The 19,205-nt window shown below is 48.9% G+C and overlaps 1 protein-coding gene across 1 annotated transcript in view; it reads left to right on the top strand.

Annotated features, from left to right (window-relative positions):
- The first annotated feature begins 460 nt into the window (after nucleotides 1-460).
- BDH1 (3-hydroxybutyrate dehydrogenase 1) overlaps nucleotides 461-19,205 on the top strand; it is a 42,359-nt gene continuing 23,614 nt past the window's right edge. Inside the window, exons 1-4 of the mRNA XM_070509140.1 lie at nucleotides 461-930; nucleotides 8,649-8,775; nucleotides 18,252-18,324; nucleotides 19,038-19,148. Coding sequence (XP_070365241.1) covers nucleotides 8,693-8,775; nucleotides 18,252-18,324; nucleotides 19,038-19,148 — 267 coding nt within the window. The 5' untranslated portion in view covers nucleotides 461-930; nucleotides 8,649-8,692. The remainder of the gene's footprint in view (nucleotides 931-8,648; nucleotides 8,776-18,251; nucleotides 18,325-19,037; nucleotides 19,149-19,205) is intronic.

Raw genomic sequence — 19,205 nt, 5'->3', positions numbered from 1 at the left:
TGGCTTGAGGGTCTGTGAAATGGGCACTCAGAACCAAGTGCACAGTCTCTTCATGATTCTCCCAGTCTTCAGGACTCTGTGCCAGGAACCAGGGATAAAGAAGGAGGACAGACCCTCAGCCCTCAAGCTCATGGACCAGAGACGCCAGGTTTCTTTGAAGGTTCACAAGCCAGTACATCCCTCAGGGTTTTGCCTGCCTGGTCCTTTTCCAATCAGTCCTTCTCGGTAATCTGACCTAAATATAGCTCTGCAGCTAATTTGCTCCGATAGTTCCCCCTCTCTCCTCAGCCTGTTTCCTGCCCTGGAAACTTAGCCGGGTGGGAGCGGGGTGGGTGTGGGTGTGGGGGCGGGGCAGCCTGATCTGTGGCCGATTGGCCTCTGATGTTCTATTGTTGAAACTCTGGGAAGCTGTGCTATTCTTAAATTATTTTTAAAGACCCTTAGGAGAAAATCTTTAAATACATTTCAACTGATCGAAAGACAAATATAAAAACCAACCAACCAACCCTGATGAGCTCTAAAGATAGCAGAGATGCATAAGACCTGGAAGGAGCCTCGCCCTCACCAGGCTTTTCCTCACTTCCTGGAGCGGCACCTTCTCCTCCCTACCCGCCGCGCTGAAGCCTCGGAAGCCGGCTCCACGAGGGGGATACGGGTGCAGGAGATGAGCGCCGGGTTTGGGTGCTTAGCGACTAGGGGAACCGAGGGCTAAAGAGGAGGGGCGGGAGCACTCCCCGCCCCGGCGACGACCGCCGCCGGCCCCGCCCCGCGCAGCCCTAACGCGCGCACCCAAGGTGTCTGGGCGCATCCCGGCAGCTGAGGCCGCAGCGGTGGGAACTGGTAGAGGGGCTTCGAGAAGGAGACGGCGGCAGCGCCCCCACTCGGTTGTCCAAGCCAGGAGCGCGGGTACTTAAGAAGCCCCGAGTTAAGGTGAGTTCACCAGCTGAGCCCTCCGTAGCCGGAGTCCCCTGTTCTTTTGGTTTGGGGTAAGAGGAGGGGTCCGCATCGCTGCAGCTCGGGTGGGATGCGCCGGCGCCCCCTGCTCCGTTTGGTTAGGCCTTGCGTGGCCCCTTAGACGGGTGCAGGGATGCGGTTGGGGAAGGGGGCGCTGAGTCCTGTAGGCTGGGCCCTACGGCCGTGGCGGAATAAGGTTAAGAAGATGGACGGATCCCGCCCAGACCCGTCTTAGCCTCAGGTGGTCCTTCCCCGCCGCTCTCCCGGGCCTTCTGTCCGCGCTCTGGGAGCCCGGCCTGGCATTTATTATTCGGAACAATGTGCTCGGAAGGAAGAGGCCCAGGTCGAACACGCTGCCCTGAGGCTCCCAGGTGAAACCCTCAGTACTCATCCTTCCCTGCCGCCGCATTTTGCAGAAGGCGACCCCGGCTCCAAGAAGGGAAGGAACCCGCCCAAGGTCAGTCACATCGTAGTCCGAGGCTGAGCCAGGACCAAAGCCAGGAGTCCTGCCTTCCAGCCCCGGGGTCCGGGCACTGCTGCCTTCTCCACCGCATTTCCGTCTTTCTGACCCGCATCCCTCCTCATGCTCCCGCATCCTCCACGAGGCTGCGTCCTCTAGGACTCGGGGAAGACTCCCTGCCCTCCTGCTGGAGGCTGGGCGGCGGTCAGGCCGCCGGTTCGGCTGCCTTGAGCACGAACTGAGCGGGCGGTTGCTGGAGTACCAGACAGGCCGCAGGACCGGGGGAGGAGGAGGACTGAACAAGGTGGAGGCGCCCCGGGGGCAGGTTGGGGATGCTGGGGTGCCGGTGGGCCCGGGTCAGGCAGAGCCCGAGCTACCGCGGCGCGCCGGCTAGAGGACTGGAGGGCTTTGTCTGGGCGGTGCCGCCTCAGCCAATGGGAGCGCGGCTCGGGCCGAGCCCCTCCGCTCCCCGCCTCCCGACCGGCGGGAACCACGCGGCGCCTGCGCGTCTCGGGCGTTCCGCGCTCGGCCGGTGCGCGGGTTAGTGCCTGAGACAGTGAGCGCGGCCGCCTGCGGGCTGCGCCCTGCTCCGGGCGGGTTTGGCGCTGCGCCCGACGTTGAATTCTCCGCCGCTTTTTCCATCCAGTCATCCAAAGTATGCCCATAGTCAGCTGCTGCAGAGTCACTGTCTAACCCTGCGTGGGGTTGCGGAGGCACAGATTTCATTATGGAGGGCCGCCCGCAGGCTTCGTGCTGCCCAGATCCTTTACGAGGCAGCAAATGTCCTACTTTCTACCAGAGCGGTGGAGCCGGGCTGTGCACAGGGCATATAATTCTGGCGGGCGAGGAAGCTGATCTTTGAAATTTGTGTAGCTTTCATAGTCTCTCAATACACATTTATAGAGCATCTGCTTCCTGTCAGCCATCAGAGTAGATATTTTGGAGGAGCCGGAATTCAATGACTCGCCACGGGATCCATCTATGGGGCGCTCACCGTCCAAGAGGGGAATGACGGTTAGATGGGGGCTGTGAATGGTTATAAACATAAATACCTCTAATACTACCCTGCCTCCGGGAGTGCTATGACAGAGGCGCAGTAGGAAGGTGTGAAATGTGAATGTAGGCAAGAGATTGATTTTTATTTAGGGGATCAGGACAGGCATCTCTGAGGAGGTATTTGAATCAGTTGGGACTTGGTCAGATAAAGAAGTCAGATTTGGTATAGGATGAGCAAGGCACGGAAACTGGAAAGTACAGGGCTTGTTGTGGGATGGCGTAGCAAATGGTCTGACGAGTAGATGAGAAATGTGTAGTTGGAGATAGGGTTTGGAGCGGCCAGGTGAGGACCAGGATGCCCAGCCTGTATACTCTGATTTGAAATGTGGTAGGAATAGAATGGCTCCTGAATCTGTCGCTTGTGCTAATGTCATTTTCTACATCTGCGCCAAAAGTCTTGGGAATATCTTTGATTCTTTTTTTCACATCCTAATTTAATCTGTCAGTAAATGGAACAGGGCTTTACCTTCAAAACATAGCTAGATTCTGACCACTTCGAATCACCTCCATGGTTTCCACCAGGGCTGGCTGCCCTTTTGTATATCTCCAGGGAGCACCTTGTCACATTTCACTGGAGTTGTGCAGTGCACAGCCTGCATGACTGTACATTGTGTCCTTGGATTATTGCCATAGCTTTTAAATGCTCTCTCTGCTTCTACCCTTGTCCATCCTTAGTCTATTCTTAACCCAGTGAGAGTTACTGGAAACTCTGTTAATTCATTCACATATTATGTGCCTCCTGTGTGCAGGCTACTGTTAGGTGTTGGTGATACAATAATGAACAAAATAGACAAAACCCTCTGCTCTCAGAGTTCACATTCTAATGGGGCTGAAAGACAACAAATAAGTTAAATAATTACATTATGTATAATGTGTATAATGTTATAATTTTGTAAGTTGCCAAGGAGAAAAAAAAAAACGGAAGCAGGGAGGAGGGGTAGAAAATGTCAGGGTCCGGGTGGGGTTGCGGGGGTGGTCAGGGAGTGTCTTACTGAGTAAACATATGAGGAAAAGGCTGAAGTGAGAGAATGAGCCCTGTGGAGAGTGAGGGGAAGAACATTCCAGAAACAGGGAAAAGTAAGGCAGAGGCCCTGAAGCAAGAGGTTGCCTGTCACTCGAAGGACAGCAAGAAGGCCATTATGGCCAAGGTGCAGTGAACAAGGGGGCATGAGGTCAGGGAGGTCACGGGGACCCAGATCATGGAGGGCCGTGTAAGCAATCTGTACACAGTTTGGCTTTTACTCTGAAAAAGAGTTTGGTACAGGAGTGACGTGATCTGATTTCTGCTTCTCAGGCTTATGCAGGCGGTGTTGAGCAGCGTCCAAAGGGGGACTGGGGGAGGAGTGGGCAGGGAGCCCCGTGGCGGGGCTGTTGCTATAATCCAGGCCAGAAGTGATAGAGGCTTAGACAAAGATGGTAGCAGAGGATCCTAGATATGTTGTGACGGTGGAGTCAGGATTTGCTGACAGCTTGGCTGTGGAGTATGCAAGAAAGAGAGGAGTCAAGAGTGAGGAAGACTGAGAGGAGCAGATATTCAGGGCCATAGCACAGGCTGCATTTTGGACAGGTTAAATTTGAGCTACCTATTAGACATTCGAGTGGAGATGGTGACTAGGCAGTTGGATCCGTAAGGCTGGTTGGAGATAAACATCTGGGAGTTGGCAGCATGTAAATCATATTTAAAGCTATAAGAGCTCACCATGGTGGCGAGAAGAGACCAGGAACGGAGCCCTGAGACTGCGTCATTTAGTGGTCTGATTGAATTTGGTAGTCAGGCCCTGTTCTCCTGGGGCTGGAAGGCCTGCTTCAGCTGGCAGTTGTAATGATGGCAACTTTGACAGCTCTGGTACCACTTTCTCTTGGAGGACAGATGAGAAGTGGAGCGGGGGAGGCACATGTTCCTGTGGGCATTGCAAGATCTACAAGGCGTCATTCTCAAAATGATGAGGCAACAGTAAGAACTAGTAATAATGATCTGCAGAAAGAACCTGCTTTCAGTATGTTTTAGTAAATATTGTTTTGGCTGCAAGCAACACAAACTTCAAGCTTGCTTAATCGACATGGAGAATAAAGCCATAGCCTGCCTGACAGAGCTGGAGGACCAGAGGGTGGCTGGCCCTCAAAAGTAGAGCTGCCCCAAGGAAAGCTCACAAGGCTCTGTTGCTTCTTTCTCTCTCTCCACCTCCATCTCTGCTTCTTTCTGCATATGTGCCTTCTCTCTGCAGACTGGCTTTCTCCATCTCTCTCTGGCTTCAGACTCACTGTAGCGAGCGTAGCTGTCCCGCCTCCAGCAGCCGGATGATGTGACCTCACCCCACAGAGGCTGATTTGCATTCTTTCAGTGTCAGGGCACAGAATGACAGGTCCCTCCTGGGTCGGTGTTTCTCCCTGACCCAGTCCTCCATGGCCCGAGGGGAGGTCTCATGACCAACTACAGCTGCAGAGGCCAAATCCTAAGGGCAAGAGGCAGGTCTGAGAGGACAGGGATCAGCTGAGCAGGCAGACACCCACAAGGTGACCACTGCAGAGAATGTCTGTGATAGGTTGTCTGGGGAGAACTGGCCACGACCTAAGTGTGATCTGGTGATGAGAGTGTCTCTCAGACTAATCAAAGTGTCATGTTAGGTTTACCTTCTCTGCACTTGGTTAAGGCTTTGGCTTTTCTTGAAGGTCTCTGTTAACCACAGCTATATGAGAGTCACCTCTGCATTTATGATAAAATGGTGATAAGAACATCATCTACTGTGTCATTTGCTGCTCCTCTGTAGTGCTCAGAATAGTTCTCTTTCGAAGGAATAATAGGCATCTTTTTTGAATGAGGGCTTTACAACTTGTCAGGTTTCCCTTTTGCACGGCCTCAAGGAAGCCCCCATTTACCGTGCAGTTAGCATGTGTAGCTGAGCTGGGCTGGAGCTTATAGGCAAGACGGTGCTAAATGATCAGAAGGGAAATAGCCAAAGGAGAACATACATCTCTCTGGTGAGGGATCTCAAACCCAAATGCCCATGGTGTCCAGGCAGCTAACAAAGGTCTGGGTAGGCGTAAGATAGTAAGTGCATATTGTTTGTACTGAGTTGAGTTAAAGCGTAACTCAGCTGCCTAGTCACATTACCTTTTCTAACACTAGGCTTTGCCAAACAAAGCAGCCAAGTGCAACATGTCGGAGGCAGGCTGCCAGTTGTCAGACCTGGGATTCTCACGTAGCTCACTGGTCTTAAGCTCCTCAGCGTGGGGTCCCTGCATGGGGTGTTCCCTGCCTGAACCCAGCTTGCCCGCCTCAGAGGGACAGGGCCCTCCTTTCCCACTCGGTGGTGCCAAGGCCCAACCCAGAACACCTGAGTTCTCTTTCCTGCCTAAGGCCTCCTCCTGAGTTCCTGTTTCCTGCTGACCCCCTGCCTCTTCCGAGGATGTCAGTACTGGGAATGCCTGCCTCCTGCAGGCGAGACCTTGCCCCTGACCCACAGGAATGCAACCAGCTGTGTCCTCTGCAGGATAGCCCTGTCAGAATGCAACAAGGGAGCCCAGCGTCAGGACAAGGATGCACACACCATTTTTCTGATGCGGGGGTGCCTTCCACAGGTTATGCATCGGTTATGCATTGACAACGGAAAGGAAGGGCCCCTGAGAACAGACCCAAGTGTTCCCAGTGTTACAACAGTTTCTCCCAGATTACAGATTGATATGTGAGCATCTTGATTTTGTGACCGTATCTTATAAATTTGGTCACTGGGAGTCAAGTGCCCTGTGCCAGGTCACCCTGGGGCAGCTCATGGAGTTTCAAGGCTAAGGAGACTATCCCGCCCACAGGTGCTCTGCCTTCCTCCTCGCAGCACCCACTTCCCACAACCATTTCTGTTTCCAAACCAGAAGGCCAGGGAGTGGTTTTTCAAGGGGAGAACTTAATATTTACGGAGACTAAAGCCCAGCACGAAGCCTTAAGATGGGAAACAACCCCGAGGAGTGCGTGGGAATCCCGCTGCCTGTGGCATTGTGTTTGGAGTGAAAATCCACAGCCTGTTTCAGAAACTTAAAAAAGAGGAAGAGGAAGAAATCTAAATTTCTACCATTCCCTGTGTGAGACTACGCGGTGAATAGTGCATTATTCAAGGGACTGAGTTTTCCTGCATTTCAGGCTATTTTGCCTTCAGCACTTTAGGTATTGCTGACTCCGAGGAAAACAAAATTGAAAGCAGGCCCCTATTTGGAGACGGTGTGGAAGCATTCGCTGCCCCAGGCATTGGGCCGAGGGATGGAAAGGGATTTGCTTACAGACAATTGGACTTGAAACCACCCAGTGCTGGTGATCTCTGACTTCAGTCATGGCGGGAGAGGTGGAGATGGGTGTGCTCAGCCAGCTGGTCAGTACTTGGGTGGGGAGGGGGCACCCGGGCAAGGAATCTGAGCCCAACATGGGCCTGTGCCTTCCCTAATGGGTCCGTCTGGGCTCCATTTTGCTGTTGCTGGCCAGGGGCTTGCCATGGAAACTTCTGTTTTGGCCACAGGCTGACTTTCCACCTTTAGGAGGCTAAGTGCTCCAGAGTGCTCTGTGGGGGGTGGGGAGGGGAAGCACACAGCTCATCCCCACTCGGCAGAGACTCACTGAGTGCCTCCTTGTGTCATGATTCTTCTAGACGCGGGGTATTCCACGGTGAGCAAGATGGACAAGGCCCCTGGCCTCACTGAGCTTATGATCTAGAAGGGAAGATAAAGGAAAGAAACAAGATTATTTTGGATTGAAGAGTGATCGTGTAGAGAACAACCTCTGTGTGTTGCATGGAGGATTGGGGACAGTGTCTCTGAAGTTGGAGGATCCACATGGAGTGAGGGAAGAGCAAGGCTAGGGGACCTGAGGCAGGGAAGACTTGGTTTTCAGAAACTTCTAGAAAGTCAGCTCAGGGAGCACAGGGGAGGGTGGTACCAGACAAGGTTGGAAAGGGAGGCAGAGGCCACACCACCAGGTCTGGGAAGGAGGTATCAGGGAGTCACGTAAACTGCCTGGTGTTATAAAGATCCTTCTGGCTGCATGGCTGAGAAGGAGTGTGGTGAGCTGGTCCAGGAAAGATCAGGCAAACCCAGAGATCCCTATTTGTTTACCTTTCCTGAGGATTAAACAGAGTAAACGCTTCCACCTGCCTCCTGCAGCTAATGCTGCAGGGGTTGCTAGTAAATGGGCTAATTACACACCTATTGGCCCTGGCTGGTTATCAGTTAGGTTTGGAGGGGAGCAAATGGGCAGGGGCGGAGCTGCCTCCCAGGCAGGACCTGTTACTGATAAGAACAGTCTAACAAACCACAGACCTGTGTGCAAAGGATAGGCCTGGAGCGTTCACCAGCAAAAGAGCAACAGCTCCCCCAGCCGTGGTTGTGTAGCTCAACTCCCTCCCAGCCTCCCCTGCCTTAACTCAGGCCAGGAGGCATCACCAGAACAGATTTCACCAGAACAGGAGGACAAGTGATGCACACGCTGATCAACAGTTAGTAACGCACAACTAGTCATGGTGCTGGGTAACCTTAAGGTTACACCAAGTGATACATGGCTTTGTTGCAATAAGGTTGATTTAACCTCAAATGGGGGTGGTGGGGGAGACCGTGTGTGTGTGTTTTAATTTAGGTAGATTAAAGCGTGTCTCATCATATGGCTCCAGTCTCCGTGCTGCAATGAGTTGCTGATGAATTCAGCCTCAGAGCCAGACCCTCTGTTTGGTGGGGTTGGGGAGAGGGGTGGGGAGCTGAGTCAAATGGCACATGACATGGGGCTAGAAAAGCTGCCTGCAGAGGCATGTGGGCAAATTGAGGGATTTTTACTGGATGTGGGGGACACAGACGAGAGAATGAGACCCACACAGTCAGAGTTAGGTCCCTGAGTCCCCCAGTGTTTGCTGCAGAGCCTGGTTTTAGGATCACTGGGCTGGTCCAACCGCCTCATGTTACAAATAATTGGGTGATGACTTGTCCAGGGTTGCCCAATGAGTTGGTGGTACAGCCAGAACCAGAACCCAGATTAATAGATGTCCCGGCCTCCTGACTCTTTCCATCACATGAGGCTGCGGCTTGAGAGGGAGGTGCAGGAGGGCCCTGCCTGGTACCGTGACCAGACCTGGGTCAAACAGACAGAGCCACTCCTGCCTAACTCCTTGAAGGCAACAGGGCCGGGCTGAGGGTACATTCTGTGTTTCAGAACCTGCTAGGAGGAGGCCGACCATCCTACCTCTTGTGGCCACGATGCTGACCGCCCGCCTCTCCAGACCCCTGTCACAGCTCCCCGGGAGAACCCTGAATTTCTATGAAAGAGAGAATGGAACGAGGTAAGAAATGAAAGGATGTAGGTGCCCTTGAGGATCACACTTTCTAGGCGAAGCTCAGCTCTTCACACACAACGATGCAGATGGTCAGAAGGGCTGCCTCTTAAAGATGTCTCCCAATACCCACCATCTACCAGCAAAGGAAATTCAACGGCGTGCTCAGAAGACAGAGACCTTCCCAGGCACACAGGGCACGCAAGAAGATCTTTCATTCCTGCTTTATTTTTTTTTAACTTTTTATTTTGAAATAACTCTACTCTTATACAAAAGTTGCAAAAATAGTACAAAGGGTTCCTGTTTCCCCTTCACCTAACTTCTCCAAATGTTCACATCTTACAAAACCAGAGTGTAATCAACGAAACCAGAAAATTACCGCTGATATAATACTGTTAACTAATTGACAGACCTGATTCAGATTTCACCAAATGGCCCACGAATGGACCTTCTTCTGGTCCAGGAAACAAACCAGGGCCCCACAGCGCACTTAGTTAGGTCTCCTTGGTCTCTTTCTCAGTCCTTGTGGGTAGTTCCTCAGTCTTTGTGGTGCACGACCTTGGCACTCTGGAAGCGTGTCTCTCAGTTTGGGTTTGTATGACGTTCCTCGTGTTTAGATTCAGGTAGGCATGTTTGGAAGAATCCCAGCCAAGTGAGGTGGTGCCCTTCTCTGTGCATTGCATCAGGAGGCACAGGATGGTGACACATCTTATTACTTTGATCTCCTGGGTAACTGCTCTTTTTAAACCTTACACATGAAACCGGCTAACTAAAGTGTCCTGAGACTTCACTGAACTGTTTGTGTGGTTTCGAGAAAGTGCTAAGGACAAATTAAACAAGCAGCGCTTTTTTTTTTTTTAAGATTTTATTTTTTTCCTTTTTCTCCCCAAAGCCCCCTGGGTACATAGTTGTGTATGTTTTTAGTTGTGGGTCCTTCTAGTCGTGGCATGTGGGACGCCGCCTCAGCGTGGCTTGATGAGCAGTCCCATGTCCGCGCCTGGGATTTGAACCAACGAACCCCGGGCTGCTGAAGTAGAGCAGCGAACTTAACCTCAGCCATGGGGCCAGCCCCTCAGCTCTTCTTCTTCAAGAGCTTCTGAGCCTTTTGCAGGGGATTCACTGTGCTCAGCTCCTTCATTTTCTTCTTTTGCAGCCACAGCAGGGAAAAAATAAGAAATACCATTTTATTTCTTTTATATTTGCGGGGAATGAAGCTGAGTGTCCAGTTAAATTCAAAGTCCCAGCAGCTAGAAAATTGATGCATCTTTTCTATGCCAATAAATATGTTTGGAAGAACATGCATTTAGGCTTTTAGCAGCATTTGCTTAAAAGCATTTCCACGGGATACAGATGCTTGGTTGGAGATGGCCTCATGTACCAGAGGACACCATAGAAGAAGGGGTTAAAATGGTCCCTCTCGCAAAGGTGACATCCCATGGAAGAGGGAATGGAGCGTGGCTCTGTTGAAGGGATTTTGGAAGATTTACTGCAATTTTTTTTCAGCGAGTGATTCACAGAAATGGCAAAATGTGTCTCAAAAGTGGCTTTTAGGGATTTCTGGAGATTATTTTTTATAGACAATAAAATAATCCCAAAGGGAGCCAGCCCTGATGGCCTAGTGGTTAAAGTTCGGCATGCGCTGCTTCAGTGGCCTGATTTAGTTCCCGGGCACGGAACCACATCACTCATCTGTCAGTAGCCATGCTGTGGCAGCAGCTCACCTAGAAGAACTGGAAGGACTTACAACTAGAATACTAGAATATACAGCTATGTACTGGGGCTTTGGGGAGAAAAAAAAAAGCAAGATTGGCAACAGATGTTAGCTCAGGGCAAATCTTTCCCAGCAAAAAAAAAAAAAAAAAAAAAAGAATTCCAAAGGAAGTTAAAAATACTTTTACAAAGGTTTTAATCCTCAAATTAAAGGGATGTGAGGCATTAGTCAAGCTTCAGGCTCATTTGCGGAGAAGGAAAGGCTGTCAAAGGGAGATTCTGAATCTTCTGGAAGGATTGTAGAAATAACCTGGTTAGGCTGAGGGAGATGGGGCAGGGTGGTCAAGGGCAGAGCTTTGTCGGAGTTCGTGAGCTGTCCTCAGGGCAAAGGTGTGAGCAGAGGTCAGGAAGAGAGACCCAGGCGTATGAGGAGGATGGACTGGTGGCTGATCCCCATGCCTGAGCAAACAGCAGGTCTTTGGATGGGAAAAAACTTAAGCCTGATCATTTTGCTTGAATCTCAGTTGGAAAGGGCCTCATACTCCTGTCCTCACCTGTAGGTAGATCCTCTGATAGCATCCTTAACAAGTGACATCACAGCCATGGGGCAGTCAGTACCTCTCACATCAGGCCTCCTGTCTTTGGACACTGCTATTGTAAAGTTTTTTGTCATATTGAGCAGAAATCTTTTCTCCTGTAAATGCCACCCCTTTGCTCCTGGGTCTGCCCTCTGTATTCACACTGAACAAGTTACTCTCTAATCCCCAGAGACACCATGCCACCCCAGTCTCCCCCACCCCCCACTTCTCTTATATCATTTGCATGTTTTTTCATTGCTGATCTCCCTTGGTTTCCCCACTCAGCATCCAGGTCTCCCACCTCGATGATGTCCATTTGGCCTGTGCTCCTTCTTGAGATGCGGTGCCCTGAACAGAACACCCCCCAGGTGTACGAGCCTCAGAGCAGCAGTCACCCAGTACACAGCATCTGTCCAGATGAAAACTTCTCCAGGAGTGCCTGGATGCAGCCCCCACCCTGACACCTGACAGCTGCTGGGTTCACTGGCTCTCTCAGGTTTTTGATCTCCAGCTTTGCCAGAAGGCTCTGGCACCCCCTGGGGCGGGTGACTTACCAATGCATTCCCTACCCAGGATACTGCTTCCTGGATCTTGGTTACACAAATCAGCTGGCTCAGCCCCAGTGCTCAGCTCTGCATGGCCGGGTATGACACCTAATCCTCCAGGGCAGCTGACCTGGGCAGAGTGGAGAAGGGCTCTGGCCTCCCTTATCCCTGTCCAGTCTGCGCTCACACAGCTTCTTTTGGCAGCCACATCAATTGTGATTCATGGTCCGCCAGACTAAATATTTTTCACGATGCTGCTGAGTGAGGCCGTATTTCTCCCAAGCTGTGCTTGTGTCACTGACGTTTGTCCCTCCTTAACCCCATCTTGTTAGATTAGGCCTGTCAAATTGACTCATGACACCTCTCAGCAGAAAGCTGGGTTACTGGTTATTGTTGCCGATTCATGATGGGAGAAACAAAAACGATAGAGCTTCAGACCAGTAAGATGGAAAAGCAGCCAGAATTAATGCCTTGGCCAATGTGTGGTGGCGTCTCAGATGTGGCCTGGCAAGTTCCTGGATGCCAGGGCTCTGGGGACAAGCAGGTTCCTCCACAGGCCCTTGGGGAAGTGCCAGACAGCACCTGTCCGCCTCTCTGATTGCCCTTCTGGGTTAGGATGGAAATCAGCAAGCTCTCGTCCTCTGAATCTGGCAGCCGTCGCTTTGGGACTCCACCCTCAGAGAGTTTACCGACCATCCTGAGTTTCACTGCACCACCTGTGAGACTGGCCTAGCTGTTGGAGTAAGTGGTTTGGTTGATTGACCAGCAGCTTGCTGCCACGGCAAGATCCTCCTGGGCAGAGGGGACCCTCCAGGGAAATGCACACTATTTTGTATTATGGGATTTAGGCTTAACCCTCTCAGGGACACTTTTAGCCCCGAGAAGCCAGTGTATCAGGGCTGCATCACACTAATAGGAGCAAAGACCGCCAGAAGGCTGGTGTGGCTTCTGAGACCCCAGGCTCCTTGTTTCTTTCTGCTCCGTCATCCTGAGGCGGCTCTCACCTTAGAGAGCCAAGATGCCCCTCCACCTCCACTTCAGTCCAGGCAAAGTAACGTGGAGGAAGGGAGGAGCTGCTCCTGCCCGCAACGAGCATACCTCTCCCAGCAGTCACTGCAGACTGATGCTCGCACCTATTGACCAGAGGTGGGGCACACTATCACCAGGTAGGTGGAAAGAAGTGCCTGGAAAGAGTCTGGAAATAGTTGGGCACATTGCTACCCCCAGACAAAATTTTGTTAGCGAGGCGCATGAGAAGAATGGGTATTTGCGAGTGAAGAGCCGAGCTGGGCTGTGGCCTAGAGCTGATTTGGACCCCAGAGACGTTAGGGCCTTGGCAGTGAAGAGGCTCCAAAAGGAAGCCCCAGCAGGGAAAAGTCCTTTTTTAATTTTTTAAGGCAGCAGTTATGAACGCTGCTTGCAGATTAGAATCACCTAGAGCACAGTGGGGAAGAAATTCCTACTGCCCACCCCAGGGATTCTGATTTAATTGATTAGAGATGAAACTAGGCATGGGAATAGTTTTAAAAGTTTCCCTGGTGATTCTTCTTAAACTATTTTGGGAAGAATTTTAAACGTATGCAAAAGTAGAAAGTAGTGTATTGATCTCCTGTCTACCTGGGCTTCAACAATTATCAGATCATGGCCAATCTTTTTTCATCTCTGTTCCCACCCATTTTCCTTCCCCTCCCCCTACTGGATTATTTTGAAGCCAATCCGGGACATCATGTTTGATTTGTAAATATTTTGGTATCTATCTCTAAATGGTATGAACTCTTTTTACTAACATAACCACACAACCGTGATCACATTCCCCATGATTCTAATAAACAACCAGGGCAAACCTGAGAACAACTGCTCCAGACCCATGTCCGTCAGCCCTCTCCCCGGGGCCCCCTGTACTGGAATGACCTGAGGTGCTTGCTTGTTAAACATGCAGGTTTCCAGGGGCCACCCTTTCTTACTGAATCAGAGTGTCAATGGGAGGGACCTGGGAGTCTGCATTTTAACAATCTCCCCAGGTGCTTGTTAGCTAAAGTTTCAGAATTGAGGTACCAAGGTCTTGCCGAGCCCAAGGCCCCTCCAAAGTGAGAAGCAGCCCCAAGCCCGGGATCCACAGCACCTGCAGGAGCTCCAAATTGACAGATGAGAAATAAGAGCAGGCTGAGGCAACCCCAGCAGTGGCCAAGAGAAGGAGGCTGAGAAGCCAAGCAGTGCCCAGGGGGGTACTCTTGTGCCAGCTGGAGCCTCGCAGCCGTGTTCTTGGCACCGACTCACCCACCTTATCAGGGTTCTGCCTCTTAGGGGTCAAGTGTAGGGGGATGGAGCCTTATGCTCTCTGGAAAAGTAGAAATGCCATTGCCAGCTGGGTGTGAGCAGTAGAGCCTGGTATAATACACCCAGAGATAGTCAAGTTCAAGTCTGAATATATTTGAGAATGGGGAAGTGGATTAGAGAAGATTTGGCAGCAAGTCAGTCTGAAATAAGCTCTTTCTCTTGCTGTGAGCTTTTTGTTACTTTTTAAAATATCGGATAGTGCTAAGGGGGTGGCAGAGGACAAGCACATATAATCTAGTTCCAACAAGGACACCTTATTCTTTTTGCAGAGCAACACCTGGAGTCGTGGAAAAACAGTGATTCTCTTTGGGTAAAGTCATTTAACCAGCCTTGGGTGTCCTAACCATGCCATTCTGCTCACCAAGACCGTCCACGCACAAGGACTTAAAATCCAGAGACTCCTCTGTGGCAGTTCAAAAGGACGGGGTCACCTGGCAGACTTCCCAGGGGACCCTTGTTTCTATCTAGTGGGCCCAATGTTTTCAAAGAATGTTGGACAATACATTTTAATGAATTTTTTAAAAACTTTATATTTTGAATAGGTAATATATTCACATGGTACCAAATTCAAATGGTACAGAATAGTATACAGTAAAAATAAGTCTATCTCCCACCTCTTTCCCCTGTTACCAGCTGCTCACTCACCCATACTTCCTCCACTTATTGTTTCTGGTTTAATATTCATTTAAAAGTAAACAGGATTTCCACTTCTGGAAAAGATGGAGTAGATGTACTTTCCTCTATTCCTTCCGCTAAACGCAACTAAAACCCCTGGATATTATATACAACAAGCATAAAAAGAGTGTAAAAGATGGAGAGAAGAAGGCAGATCATTAGGGACCTCAGGACCCCAGAAACAACACAGTATGAGTTTCTACGTTTTCTTTTCGTTTCATATATCCCAGATTTGGAGCTCAGGAAGGAGGCAACCCAGAAAGGCCAGAAAGCTCAGGCACAAAAAGCCCCAGCAGCAGTTTGCTCTCTCTGGCCAAAGGACCAGCCTAGCCAGATGGAAAACTTTGGACAATAACCACTCTACTCCAGCCGAACACCACAGAAAAAGCTGTAGCCTTACCCCTGCCGACACCAGCGAGGGCCAATGCTGAGCCTAGACTCCCGCCTTCACCAGGCTGTAGTGAGGGACCCCAGTCCTCCGACTGGGACTTTCATTCTCCCCCAGCAATAATAAGGCTCCGTGCCTGCTTGGGGTGGGGGTGGGGGACTGTCAGAGTGTACTTTCTCTACCTCCCAGCAGTAATGAGACCACACACTGCCACACATATGGGGAGCAGTAATGAGGCACTCCAACCCCTCCCAGCCGGGGAGACCTACTGAGGAGCTGGAACCTGTCGCCACCCGGCAGTAACACTTCCCAATTTATTTAACGAAGCTACTATTACCCTGATGCCCAAACCAGACAAAGACAGTACAAAAAAAGAGAACTACAGACCAATGTCCCTCATGAATATAGATGCAAAAATCCTTAAAATATTAGCAAGTAGCAGTCAGCAATATATAAAAAGAATTATAAACCATGAAGAAGTGGATTTGTTCCAGGGATACAAAGATGGTTCAGTATTTGAAAATCAGTCGTTATAATCCACCAAATTAACAGGCCAAAGAAGAAAAATCACATGACCCTATCTATCAGTGCAGAAAAAGCAAAATTTAACAGCTGTTTATGATAAAAACTCTCAGAGAAATAGGCATAGAGAGGAACTTCCTAAACTTCATAAAGAGCATCTACAGAAAACCTACAGCTAACGTGCTTACTGGTGAAAGACCGAATGCCTTCCCTTAAGATGGAGAACAAGTCAAGAATGTCTGCTCTCACTACTGATTAAATGTAGAGCAATAAGCAAGTGCAATAAGGCAAGAAAAGGAAATAAAAGTCATACTGATTGGAAAAGAAGATATAAAACTGTCCGTATTGGCAGATTACATGATTGTCTCTATAGAAAATTCCAAGGAATTTGCAAAAAACTCCCAGTACTAATAAGTGAGTCCAGCAAGGCCACGGAATACAAGATAACCCACAAAAATCAATGTATTTTTATGTCCTAGTAATGAACCTGTGGTTATCAAAATTATATATAATACTGTTTACAATTGCACAAAAAATGAGATACTTAGATATAAATATAACAAAACGTGTACAGGATTTGTATGCTGAAAACTATATAATGCTGATGAAAGAGATCAAAGATCTAAATAAATGAAGACCCCATACCATATTTAGGGATTGAAAGACTCAAAAATATTAAAGATGTCAGTTTTATTCAAATTGATATACAGGTTTATCACAATTTCTATCAAAATCCAAGTCAGATTTTTATAAAGACAAGATTATTCTAAAGTATATATGGAAAAGCAAAGGAAATAGAATAGCTAAAACAATTTTGAAAAGGAAAATTAAGATATTAAGATGGGAGCACATAGCTCAATGAAACAGAATATAGAACGCAGAAAGAGACCCCCATGAATGTGCCCAGCTGGTATTTGACGAAGGTGCAAAAGCAATTCAATGGAGGAAAGATAGCATTTTCAAAAAATGGTGCTGGAGCTATTGGACATTCATAGGCAAAAAAACCAAACTTTGACTGAAGTCTCATATCTTATGTGAAAGTTAACTCAAAATGCATCACGGACTTAAAATGCAAAACGTAAAACTATAAAACTTTTAGAAAAAAACCTAGGAGAAAAAACCTTTGGGTTTTGGGATAGGCAAAGAGTCCTGAAACTTGACACCAAAAGTATGATTCCAGTGTCTAGGGTTATTATTTTAAAAATTAATATTTTGAAAAATTGTGAGCATAGGTTTTTACTATACAGTAAACTGTGTGCAGCATCCTTAAAAAAATGATCCATAAAAGGAAAAATTGATAAACCAGACTTCATCAAAATGAAACAATTTTCCTCTGTGAAAGACCCTGTTAAGAGGATGAAAAGACAAGTTACAGACTAGGAGAAAATATTTGCATGCCACATATGCAACAAAGGACTAGCATCTGGAACTTATAAAGGACTCTGAAAACTGAATAGTAAAAGAATAAATAATCCAATTAGAATATGAAGACATTTCTAATGGACAAAAGACATGAAGAGACGTTGTACCAGAGAGGATATGCAGATGGCAAATGAACACACGAAAAGCCGCTCAACGTCATTAGCCATTAGAGAAATGCAAATTAAGACCACAATGGGATATCATTCCACAGTTATCAGCCTGGATAAACTAAAAAATAGTGACCCCATCCAATGCTGGTGAGAATGTGGGGAAACTAGCTCGCTCACACATTGCTGCTGGGAATGTAGAAAGCTACAGCCGCTCTGGAAAACAGTTTGGCAGTTTCTTAAAAAAAACATGCATCTACCGTGTGACCCGGCAGTTGCTCTCCTGGGTATTTACCCAAGAGAAATGAAAACTTAGGTTGGCACCAAAACCTGTACAGGAATGTCCATAGCAACTTTCTTTGTAATAGCCCTAAACTGGAAACAACCCAGATGTCCTTTGAGAGGTAAACAGTTAAACAATCTGTGGTTCACCCATGCCATGGAATATGGATTTAGCAAAAAAAATGAACAAATTAGTGATATACGCAACAATCTGGATAAATCTCCAGAGCATTATGTTGAGTGAAAAAAAGCAGTCCCAAAAGGTCACATACTGTGTGATTCCATTTATGTAACATTCTTGAAATGAGAAAATTGTAGAGATGGAGAACCGATTCGTGGTTAAAGAGGATGTGGGGTGGGAGGGAAGCGGGTGTGCCTATAAAAGGGTAACATGAGAGATCCCTGGGGTGATGGAAATATTCTGTATTTTCACTGCATCAATGTCAATATCCTGGTTATGATACTGTACTGTAGTTTTGCAAGATGTTACCATTGGGGGGAATTGGGTAAAAGGTTACAGGACATCTCTCTGTATTGTTTAAATGCATGTGAATCTACAATTATTTCAAAATAAAAACTTTAATTAAAAAAAATGTCAGGAAGCAGCATGAAACCTAAGGGTTAAGACGGTGAATTTGCAGAAAGCTTCGCGAACAGAGCTATGTCACTGGAAGGCTGTTCCCACACAGTGGCAGAAATGGCCCCTGCAATTGCTGGCCTGCTTCCTCCCAGCCTAGCAAGCCTGGAGGAAAGAGCCCCTCTCCCTCAGTGGGACCAGCAGGTTGTCCTCAGTGGCTTGGGGTGGGGAGACAGTCAGTGCTGCTGCTGCTGGCTGAGGGGCCTCTGAGTTGCCTCTGCCCCAGGAACAAGGTCTGGGTGTGACCACACCCTCTGCTCAGGGTTTCCTTTTCTCTTGCAGACGCCCCCTGCTGTGTTCCCCTACCTCCTTTGACTCTGCGGGCCAGCGCACTTATGCCGATGTGGTGAACCCGGTGAGTGGCAGCCCAGCTACCTGGGAACCAGCCAGGTGGTCACAGCCGTTCCCTCTGGGCCCCCAGGCCCTGAGCCACCCTCAGATCAGGGCTTTAGTGCTTCCAGGATGCTTGGAGTCACCTCCTCACTCACTTAACCACTGCCCCCGCCTCCCCATTAAATGAAGTTTAGGGGTTAAGAGTTTAGACTCTGGAATCTCTCAGCCCTGGTTTCAATTCCACCTCTATTCCTAACTACGTTGGGCATTTAAAAAATGTCTGTTTCCTCACTTGCAACATGGTATAATAACCATACTTACTATATGGAGTTATTGTGAGAATTACATAAGAATAATGTAGGCACAGTGCTTTGCACATAGTAAGTGCTCAATAAATGCTACCTTTGATGATGGAGATGACAGTGATGATGGTGGTGATGGTGGTGGTGATAACGGTGGTGACTGCAGATGAGGAAACTGAGGTCCAGAAAAGAGAGTAACTTCCCTCAACAACATTGTTAGTTGGTGGCAGAGTCTGGGTTAGAACCGGGTCTCCTGAATCTGAGTCCAAGTGTTTTCCACTATACCGCGGTGCTTCTCCAGATAGAAAGAGCCAGGCGGGGAGGGCCAGGCCTGTCCCACGCAGGAAGCACGAATTGTTACTGCCCAGAGGATGCCTGGTCACTGTGCCTCGGGATCCTGGGTTCCTAATGTGAGTCTAACCTTCTGAAACAGGCTGGCAGCAAAGCTGTCCTGGTCACAGGCTGTGACTCTGGATTTGGGTTCTCCTTGGCCAAACATCTGCATTCAAAAGGCTTCCTTGTGTTTGCTGGCTGCTTGATGAAGGTAAGAGATGGGTCATCTTTGTCACCGTTGTCCTTCACACATTGTCATTGTTTTGGA

The sequence above is a fragment of the Equus asinus genome, chromosome 5, assembly GCF_041296235.1.
Source record: "Equus asinus isolate D_3611 breed Donkey chromosome 5, EquAss-T2T_v2, whole genome shotgun sequence".
Classification (NCBI taxonomy): Eukaryota; Metazoa; Chordata; class Mammalia; order Perissodactyla; family Equidae; genus Equus; species Equus asinus.
This window is presented reverse-complemented; position numbering and strand designations above follow the sequence as displayed.